Raw genomic sequence first — 10,948 nt, 5'->3', positions numbered from 1 at the left:
TTTATAGCCTGCACATCCAGTTTTTGTCATCCAAAAATTCAGAATCGGCTGTTGCAAGCACCATACTAACGATCAGAATATCGGCAGATCATTAATCGGAATACATTTTACTTCTGATTTTCTGATCATGGGTACGGGCCTTTAGATGCTCTTTTTATACCCAATCATATATACATATACATACATATATATATATATAAAAATTTTACTAATAGAGCTTTCTTTTGTTTTTTTTCTTATTAAATACATGGAAAAAGATGGAAAATTTTGAAAAAACTTACAAAACTTATCCAATAAAATCAAATTTCTTCATAAATTTAGCTCAAAATGTATTCTGCTACATGTCACAAGTGTTGGCAGCAATAGGGTGCTGATCCTGCTAACACTGTGTTTTTGGGGACACTGGCATAGTTCTGATCAAGATGCTGATCAATGCAGATATAATACTAGTAATGGCGGTGATCAGCAACTTATAGGGGAGATTAACTATGGGTGCGTTCACACTGAATGCGTGTTTGAAATCGTGTGAGTACAGCTGAACTCGCACAATTTCAAATCCGCATTTCAGTGTTAGTTCGGGGGTGATTTGAAAGACATCTGTGAGGGTTCATGCACAGATAAGTAGTACAGGAACTACTTTTGGAAATCGGGGCTGCGCCACAAAGTTGGCATTGCACCAACTAGGGCAGTTCCGTTGCCGGCAATAGGCTGCGATTTGGCATGCAATTTGGCGCGTCAAATTGCGCCAATGTGAACGGAGGCTAAAACTGGTGCACACAGAATCTGGTGCAGTTGTGCATGGTAGCCAATCAGCTTGTTCAATTAAGCTATCAGAAGCTGATGCACAGCTGCACCAATTTCTGTGTGCACCTGTTTTAGTAAATCCCCCATAGTGTGACTGTCATAGTGTGGTGGCCAATCTGAAGAAATGCTTGAAATATATCACTGTGTGTAATGAATCTATATAATATATGAGTTTCACTTTTTGAATTGAATTACTGAAATAAATTTACTTTTTGATGATATTCACATTTTTTTTAATGCAACGGTATGTATGTATGTATGTGTGTGAGTTTATGAATGTATGTTTGGAGTTTGGCTAAAATTGAGTTCAGAAAAAGCCTGAGCCTTGTTTACATGAGCTGTGGGGCAGGATTGCACTGGCACGCAGCTCATAAAAGTAAACAAAAAAAGGGTGTGAGTTTGGAGTTTGGCTAGAGATGGGTTTGGAGGAAGCCTGAGCTCTGTTTACATGAGCTGTGGGCAGGACTAAGTAGGCCTACAACTCGGTGGAGTTAAAAAGAGTGTGAGTTCAGAGTTTGGCCAGAGTTCAGTTCAGAGGAGGTCTGAGCTTTGTTTACATGTGCTGTGGGGCAGGATTGAGCCAGCCTGCAATTTATTGGAGTAAAAAAAAAAAAGAGTGTGAGTTTGTAGTTTGGTTAGAAATGAGTTTGGAGGAAGCCTAAGCTTTGTTTACATGAGCTGTGGGGCAGGATTAAGTCGGCCTGCAGCTTAGTGGAGTTAAAAAAAGTGCATGAGTTCAGAGTTTGGCTAGAGAGGATTCAAGGGAAGCCTGAGCTTTGTTTACATGAGCTTTGGGGCAGGATTTAGCTGGCCTGCAGCTCAGTGGAGTAAAAAAAAGAGTGTAAATTTGGAGTTTGGCCAGAGCTGAGTTCAGAGGAGGCCTGAGCTTTGTTTACATGAGCTGAGGGGCAGGATTGAGCCAGCCTGCAGTTCACTGGAGTAAAAATAAAAGTGTGTGAGTTTGGAGTTTGGTTAAAGATGAGTTTGGAGGAAGCCTAGACTTTGTTTACATGAGCCGTGGGGCAGGATTACATTGGCCTGCAGCTCAGTGGAGTAAAAAAAGAGTGTGAATTTTGACCAGAGATGAGTTCAGAGGAGGCCTGAGTTTTGTTTACATGAGCTGAGGGTCAGGATTGAGCCAGCCTGCAGCTCATTGTAAAAAAGGAAAAAAAAAAAGTGTGAGTTTGGCTAGAGATGGAGGATGCTTTGTTTACATGAGCTGTGGGGCAGAACTGAGCTTGGGCACAGGTCGCTGGAGTGAAAAAAAAGTGTGAGTTCCGAGTTTGGCTAGAGATGGAGGATGCTTTGTTTACATGAGCTGCGGGGCAGAACTGAGCTTGCGCACAGGTCGCTGGAGTGAAAAAAAAAGTGTGAGTTCCGAGTTTGGCTAGAGATGGAGGACGCTTTGTTTACATGAGCTGCGGGGCAGAACTGAGCTTGGGCACAGGTTGCTGGAGTGAAAAAAAAAGTGTGAGTTCCGAGTTTGGCTAGAGATGGAGGACGCTTTGTTTATATAAGCTGCGGGGCAGAACTGAGCTTCGGCACAGGTCGCTGGAGTGAAAAAAAAGTGTGAGTTCCGAGTTTGGCTAGAGATGGAGGACGCTTTGTTTACATGAGCTGCGGGGCAGAACTGAGCTTGGGCACAGGTTGCTGGAGTGAAAAAAAAGTGTGAGTTCTGAGTTTGGCTAGAGATGGAGGACGCTTTTGTTTGCATGAGCTGCGGGGCAGAACTGAGCTTGCGCACAGGTTGCTGGAGTGAAAAAAAAGTGTGAGTTCCGAGTTTGGCTAGAGATGGAGAACGCTTTGTTTACATGAGCTGCGGGGCAGAACTGAGCTTGCGCACAGGTCGCTGGAGTGAAAAAAAAGTGTGAGTTCCGAGTTTGGCTGGAGATGGAGGACGCTTTGTTTACATGAGCTGCGGGGCAGAACTGAGCTTGCGCTCAGGTCGATGGAGTGAAACAAAAGTGTGAATTTGGAGTTTGACTAGTGATGAGTTGATAGAACACCTGGGCTTTGTTTACATGAGTTGCAGAGCAGGATTTAGCAAACCTGCAGCTCATTGGAGTAAAAAGAAGAGTGTGAGTTTATCCAGAGATGAGTTTGGATATCTGAGCACATCTCTACTCTACTGTCACCCAGGAGCTTTTTTTTTTTTTACAAATGCTTGCAAAACAGATGTATACCTGTGCAAAAACACACAAGATAAGCCTATATTAGCGCTTATATAAGCAATTACTGGATATGAATGCAGCTAAAGGAATTATCTTTGAGGTGGTGATTAAAGCTTGTTCTGAGAGCCAAGGCTTTAAAACAAACTATACAATCTATTTCCAACAAAGCAGGAACCTTTCCTGACATAGAGTGTAACAAAACCACTTTATATATTGTATACATTGACTTCCGTGTCCACACCCAACACTAGGAGAGGTCTGTAGTTTTCCCTCAAGTTGCAGTCAGCAGAGCTGTGCTGCCATGTTCCTCAAGAGGTTAATGAGTAAGTTCGGAGAGGGGTGAGCAGGAAATGAGTGTGGGCACACAGGGCTGCTAGTTGTTGTCTTCTTGGAATATTTGTGCTGCTGTCTAATAGCACACACACACACACAGCTTCCCCCTCCTCCCTGCTAGTCCATTGCCTGACTTCCCACAGCCTCCCCTCGCCTTGTACTGCGTGTGTGAGAGAGTTTGCTGGGACTGACTGAGCTCACATTACAGGCTGTGAGCGGCGAGGTGAGCACGTCAGACCTGGCTGGGAGCTGGGCAGGGCAGGGCAGGTGGGTGGCGGCTGCTCCTTCCTCACACACACACATACAGGCAGACTGGGGAAAGAGTTGTTGTAATGGGAGGCACATTGTGATAGGATAGTGTCAGAGACTAGAGCTTCCCTCCACACCCTGTGTGAGCTGTGTACGATCCCCTCTCCTCTCTACATACAGGTGATCCTCCTGCCTGCTGTTACTGCTGGACGAGCTCAGACCTGGATTTAGTCAAGCCCCTGCTCCTAAAATGGCTGTCAGATCTCACTACCAGGTAAGCAGGAATCTGGGTCACCCATGTCTACAGCTTTCCATGTGTCTTCTTTTTCCACATCACTTACTACAAGTCCTCCAGGAACTGGACTTTCACACAGCAGCCATGGCAGCCCTACCTGACCTACAAAAAGAGCCCCACATGGGAGGCTCCTGCTGTATTTTTAGTAGGCTTTCCTTTTATTTTAACCACAATGGCTGCTCTTGGCATAGACTTAAACAAAACAAAATAGTCAGGTTTTATACTTTGGAATTTCGTTTCTGGGTTTATTATTAGCTATGTTGGAGCATGTGACAAAAAAACAGACATAATAGGAAGAGGTCCGAAAAAAGTTTGGATTTCTGTTTCGGGAACTCTTACGGGGAGGTTTTCAAGGAGCCTGAGACTTAGTATGAGCTTCCAAACTTCTAGTCCTGCTTTTACCACACTACATGAATGCTTTCACACAACAAGGAGTGTTAAGCCCCGTACACACTATCAGATTGTCTGCCGAGTTTTTCCTTCAGATTTACCAAAACCATATAATATGAGGTCAAACCTTAGGAGTTTCAATGTGTATGCAATCAGGCAGGCCCTCCTACTACATGGTTTTGGTAAATCTGAAGGAAAAACTCAGCAGACAATCTGATAGTGTGTACGGGACTTTATGGTGTCCATACATGCCTTGAATGATTGAGATATATATATATATATATATATATATATATCTCAATTTTTTTTTTTTTGTCAGTCAGTTGCTCCCGATGGAAATTATTGAAAACGACACAACAGGGGATTTAGACTTTGGTCAATAGTTGGACGATCTGATTGAAATTTATCAGTTGTATCTCTGATTTTTACCAGACAATTTTTGAATCTGATCGATCAGAATACAATTGAATGCGTGATCCGATCAGAATACAGTAAATCCTTGGTTTGAGAGCGTTGGGGAAGACAAGCAAAATTTTTAAATACATTTTGACTACAAGTAGCGTCAGGTCACAACTGAATATAAAAGGGAAGAGAGGCGCCTCTAAGTGTAGCAATATGGTTACGTTTAATGAAGGTACAACATTTAGCAACATGTTGCTACACTTGGAGGCGCCTCTATTCTCTTTTATACTCTGTAGCTTCTGGTGGATTTTGCTTCTAATCCTCTTGTGGAGGCTTCCATTTGTGGATGGACATTTTATGGTTACCCATCCTGTCATATTGCTATAATATTTTTATATGGACTATAAACTGAAGGACTTATGAATAAATGGTTGTGGGACGAATCATTTGCGTTTCCATTATTTCTTATGGGGAAACTCACTTTGATATACAAGTGCTTTGAATTACAAACATGATTCTGGAACGAATTATGCTTGGTTTTACTGTATAACTGAATGTGTGGCCCAATCAGAATGCAACCGACTGTGTGACCCGATCATCTCGGTGCTGCTGATTCATATAATTTTCTCCCCTGGCCAACTGACTCAGTTGGATTGTATCTGATCTAAACTGAGTCTAAAGGGATCAAAAAGGAAGTTATAACTGTTCAATCTGTTTCCGATCTGATTATTTTCGAACATCGATCTGATAAGTGTGTACAGAGACCATTGCAGTAAGTTGGTTCTGTTATGGGTTGACCTTGTGAAAAGACATTCAGCATTCTAGTCCTTCAGATGTATGATGTTGTGTGCTTCATATATTTGTATTTAATGTTTCATTGTTTGTTTGTTTTTGTTTTTTTGACCTCCCTATATTGTGACAGACACTGATACTTTTTTGGCCACCAATGGAACTAATACAGTGATCAGTGCTAAAAATAATTCAGTCACTATACCTATGACACTGGCTGGGAAGGGGTTGACATCAGGGACGATTAAAGGGTTAAGTGTTTTTGTGTAAACTGTGTGCTGCTTTTACTAGGGGAATAGATTACATTTATTCCTTTGCAGGCACACAAATTACGTTCCCCCCACCCCACCCGTCAGAACGCACTCTGCCTCATTTTCATAGGCAGATCGCCTCTTTGCCCAATGATCTGCGAGTGCCGGAGGACATCCCTACCTGGAACTGTCAGATCATTTGTGTATATATACGTGATCTGGCGAACAGGTACCACCCTGTAGCAGTGAAACTGAGGTGTGTGTGTGTGTGTGTGTGTGTGTGTGTAAAATGATATATATAATTATATTGTATTCCTCTGTCCACCCCAATGAGGTGAATGCAGGAATTGTCCCCATGGGGGGAAGTTGTGTTGTGACAGCAGCACCTGCTGATTGAGAATAATTTTTCAACATTCCCTTTGACAGAAATTGATCAAATGATCGACTTCTGTCCAGCGGGGTGTGCCACACACCGATTGAAATGCTCTTTATGAATTCCAGGTAATGTGTTGAAATAGTAAAGCAATGACAAACATTTGACATATTATGCATTAAAGTGGTTGTAAACCCTTACAAACCACTTTGACCTACAGGTAAGCCTAGATTAAGGCTTACCTGTAGGTCCAAGCAATATCTCCTAAACCTATATGGTTTAGGAGATATTTGCCCGAAAAACGGGCACCGCTGTCTACGGCGCATGCGCCGTAGACAGCGGCGCGCAGGCGCACTGAGCGCGGCATTTCCAAAATGGAGCTGCCGCGCGTGTCGACTTCCGCTCGCATGCGCGGGAGTGACGTCATCGCGGCTTCGCCGAATGACAGCGGCGGAGCTGCGAGACGCCACCAGCAAGATGGATGCGGCGGACTACAGGGGACAGCGGCGACTTCGCTGGCTCCTGTGTCAGGTAAATGACACATAATGGACTACTATGCGATGCATAGTAGTCCATTATGCTTTGCCTTTGCAGGGAATGAAAGAGGAAGTAAACCCATCAGGGTTTACTTCCTCTTTAACTCCATGATATGGTAGTGTCTTAACATTATCCTTCTGTACAGCCCCAATCAGAGCACATCATCGTGGGTGAGATCTTGAATAGAACAGTGTGTTTATACACATAATTTGGATGGACTAACAAAGACTAGAGCACGCAAAAAATGTACCAATTTCTATATGTATGCTGAATTAGCACTTCCTGCAGCAAATTAATAAAAGTAGTATGTGCCAGGTACTGGTGCACCAGATGTGGGCACCAAAACTGAAACCATGTTCACTACAGTATTTATACCACTCTGGTTACCATGCAATTTTTTTAAAGTTAGAACATTAGTTGAATGTTTCATTATTTTGGCCTACATAATCGGACAGTGTCACATAGCATTTTTAATGTGAATTGGTGCGTCTGGTACACCACCAAGTAAAACTTGTACCATTGTTAAATGTGCGCACCAAAAAAAGCACCAATATTTACACCACATGACTTACACCAATCAGCCATAACTTTGACACTTGATATTGAGAAGATCCCCTTTTCCCACCAAAACAGCCCTGACCCATCGTGGCATGGATGCCACTAGACCTCTGAAGGTATGCTGTTGTAATTGGCACCAAGCAGTCAGTAGCAGATCCTTTAAAGTATAACGGGAAAACTTTTTTTCTTAGTTTTGGATGAAGTGGATTAAACCCCCTGTCAATTTTGTATTGCTGTCTGTGTCCCCATTAGGGAGATTCATACTCTCTATTTGTCCTGTTTACCATTTTCAGTGAAAGGGTAAATTTTGGGTTGCCCCCAGAAAAGTAATAGAGGGGAAATCTTCCAATGGGAACACTGGTTCTGGGGACCTGGGGTGCCCCAAGAAATTAATTTTCAGGTATTTCCTTTTTCCTCTGGATTTCCAGCGATGTGCCCATCTGGGGCCCTCTCCCTACTTTCACATGCTTTGCTGAGGCAGCAGGAACCTTTGGCTCCCAGTGCTTTCGATCAAATCCTGTGACGAGGGATTGGGGGTTGTGCAGAGCTGCCTTGTGTGTGGATGTACAGGGTTGGAAGTGAGCCCCCAGCTACGCCACCATAGGATGGGGGCACACAGAGAAGAGGAGGAGCTGAGAACGCCTGTGGGGGACCCCAGAAGAGGAGGTTCAAGGCTGTTCTGTGTAATCCCATTGCACAGAACAGGTAAGTACCTGTGTAACCTGCTTATTATTTTAGTGGAAAAAAAACTGAGCTTTTACAACGGCTTTAAGATGAAAAATGATTTGTCTTTATAACCACTTTTATTTGTCCTTTATGACTAAATAGTAGACTAACCAGACTGGCATAGCTTGAAATTAGACCAATTTCTGATATATTGATCTTGTTGGCACCTCCCCTAGTTGAGCAAGAGTTGATATTCTCAGGAGCCAGGTATGAAATTGTTGGCTGCACAGCGCCAATCAATCCAGAAATATTCAGGTATTCAAACAGCAGTGCCTGTCTGCATGGAATAGCCGGCAGGGAGATTCTGTCATCCACGCTGTTTCTAATAGATGAGGGAATCTATTCGATTTCTCTCGTTCAGCTTGCTAAATGAAAATTCCATGGCAGCATAACCTGTGTTCTAGTGTTGACAGTACAATTGTTTTCTGTGTTCCCTGTGCGGAAATCAATCAAATCCCCACACACAGGGGCGTAACTAGAAATCACAGGGCCCCATAGCAAAATGTTGTATGGGGCCCCCCCTTCAAACAGCCCCCCCCCACAAAAAAATGGCGGGGCTTAAATTAAATAGTGGGCTTGGTTTAAAATGCGTGGCTCAAAGGGGGTGTGGTTCGAGTCTGAGATGAAGGAGGAAAGAAGGAAGGAAGCAAAGAAAAGGGATGGAGGGACAACAGGCCCAGATCCTACACCACAATAGCAATATACATATTCCAGAACGTTTAACAATCAACAGATAAAGATACTCCAAACAGCTGGTGTTAGCGCTTCAATAATCCTCACCTGTACCCAATGTGGCCTGCCTGTTCCCAATGCAGCGTGGCCTGCCCATGCCCAATACTGCCTCACCTGTGCCCACTTGTGCCCAATGCAGCCTGTCCAGTGCCCAATACAGCCTTACCTATGCCCAATGCAGTGTGGCCTGTGCCCAAAGCACCCTCCCCTGTGCCCAATGCAGCCTCACCTGTGCCCAATGTGGTCTCATCTGTGCCCAATGCAGCGTGGCCTGCCTGTGCCCAATACAGCCTCACCTGTGCCCAATGCAGCCTCCCCTATGCCCAATGCATCGTGACCCATGCCCAATACAGCCTCACCTGTGCCCAATGCAGCGTGACCCGAGCACAATGCAGCCTCACCTGTGCAGAGGGAGAGGCGAGCCAGTGGCGGAACTACCGGGGAGGATGAGGAATGCATACTGGAGCCCTCAAATGGCTGCTGGCAAGTGTGGGGCTGCCTCACAGTGGGGGGGCTCTGGCTCTACATCCAACTCCTGGCATGTCTCTTCCAGAGCTTTCCACTGTGATTTCCACTCACCGACACCTGGCCTGGATCCCTCCTGAATGACTTAACTCAGGACGTGCTGACCACGCTGGTCGGGACCCCCGTGAGTCCGGTCGCGGGACCCGCGGACTCGATCGCCGCGGGCATCCCCGCGATCGTCTCACGGAGCGGCCGAATGGAGGAAATGCTGTATAAACAACATTTTCCCATTCTGCCTAGCAACTAGTGACGCTGATCTCTGCTCCATGTGATTGGAGCAGAGATCAGTGTACACTAAATGAAAGCCCAACCCCCCCACAGTTAGTAACACACCCCTAGGAACACTTAACCCCTACACTGCCACCCACTGGTTAACCCTTTTTACTGCCAGTGTAATTTACACAGGAATCACTGCATTTATATAGCAGTGATTGCTGTATAAATGACAATGGTCCCAAAAATGTGTCAAAAATGTCCGATGGGTCCCCGACAATGTCGCAGTCACAATAAAAATCGCAGATCGCCGCCATTAAAAAAAATAATAAAAAATTAATAAAAATGCTATAAAACTATCCCTATTTTGTAAACGCTATAACTTTTGCGCAAACCAATCAATAATCGCTTATTGCGATTTTTTTTTTACCAAAAATATGTACAAGAATACGTATCGGCCTAAATTGAGGGAAAAAAATATATGTTTTTTTATATATTTTTGGGGGATATTTATTATAACAAAAAGTAAAAAATAATGCGTTTTTTTCAAAATTGTCGCTCTATTTTTGTTTATAGCGCAAAAAATAAAAACCACAGGGGTGATCAAATACCACCAAAAGAAAGCTCTATTTGTGGGAAAAAAAAGGACGTCAATTTTGTTTGGGAGCCACGTCGCACGACCGCGCAATTGTCAGTTAAAGCGACGCAGTGCCGAATCGCAAAAAGTGGTCTGGTCTTTGACCAGCAAATTGGTCCGGTCTGAAAGTGGTTAAAAATGCAAACACTAATACTGTTAACTTTATAGCTGTAAAAAAAAAAAAAAAAAAAAAAAAAAAAAAAAAAAATCAGAAATATGTAGTAAAGAAAATTCCTACATGCAAAAATGCACTGTACATTACATGTTCTTTAGACATAAATTTTTTTTCAAACATTAGTTTCCTTTGCCAATTCAAATTCAAAAAATTACCATATAACACCAATTAAAAGATCAGCATTTGTAATTTTCCTTTATGTAACCAATGTAACCACAATTGCAGCCTCACCTGTGCAGAGCAAGAGGCGAGCCACCGGGGAGGATGTGGAGTGCAGTCCAGTATGGAGCCCTCAAATGGCTGCGGGCAAGTGTGGGGGACTCAGAGTGGGGGGGGGGGGGGCGAGCACCGTCCGCACGGTCCCCCAGCCAGGGGAAGCGAGGAGAGGAAGAGGCAAGCTGTCTGTACGAGCAGAGAGCTGTAATAGCTTTCATTTGAATGTCCTGTGTTCCCGGGGCTCACCGTCACATAGCCCCACCTCTTGGCCTGCAGCCTTTGATGATGTCACATGTCCCGCATTGGACCGGTGTTCTGTCTATCAAAGACGCCGGGCCAAGAGGTGGGGCTATGTGACGGTGAGCCCCGGGAACACAGGACATTCAAATGAAAGCTATTACAGCTCTCTGCTCGTACAGACAGCTTGCCTCTTCCTCTCCTCGCTTCCGCTGGCTGGGGGAACATGCGGGAGGTGATGCCCCCCTCCACAGTATGCATTCCTCATCCTTCCCACGGGCCCCTCTCAGCTGCGGGCCCCATAGCGGCTGCATGTGCCGCTATGGCGGTAGTTC

At 44.5% G+C, this 10,948-nt stretch overlaps 1 protein-coding gene across 2 annotated transcripts in view; it reads left to right on the top strand.

Annotated features, from left to right (window-relative positions):
• Nucleotides 1-3,255: 3,255 nt before the first annotated feature.
• LOC143974009 (tight junction protein 2-like) overlaps nt 3,256-10,948 on the top strand; it is a 67,913-nt gene continuing 60,220 nt past the window's right edge. The window contains exons 1-2 of one of the 2 annotated variants that reach the window (XM_077474975.1): nt 3,256-3,298; nt 3,738-3,831. In XM_077474975.1, coding sequence (XP_077331101.1) covers nt 3,808-3,831 — 24 coding nt within the window. In that variant the 5' untranslated portion in view covers nt 3,256-3,298; nt 3,738-3,807. Of the gene's footprint in view, nt 3,299-3,396; nt 3,532-3,737; nt 3,832-10,948 lie in introns of those variants that run through there. The other variant, XM_077474974.1, reaches the window with a different exon arrangement.

This window comes from Lithobates pipiens, unplaced genomic scaffold (assembly GCF_037356315.1).
Source record: "Lithobates pipiens isolate NorthernLeopardFrog02 unplaced genomic scaffold, aLitPip1_a1.2 Scaffold_13, whole genome shotgun sequence".
NCBI lineage: Eukaryota > Metazoa > Chordata > Amphibia > Anura > Ranidae > Lithobates > Lithobates pipiens.
This window is presented reverse-complemented; position numbering and strand designations above follow the sequence as displayed.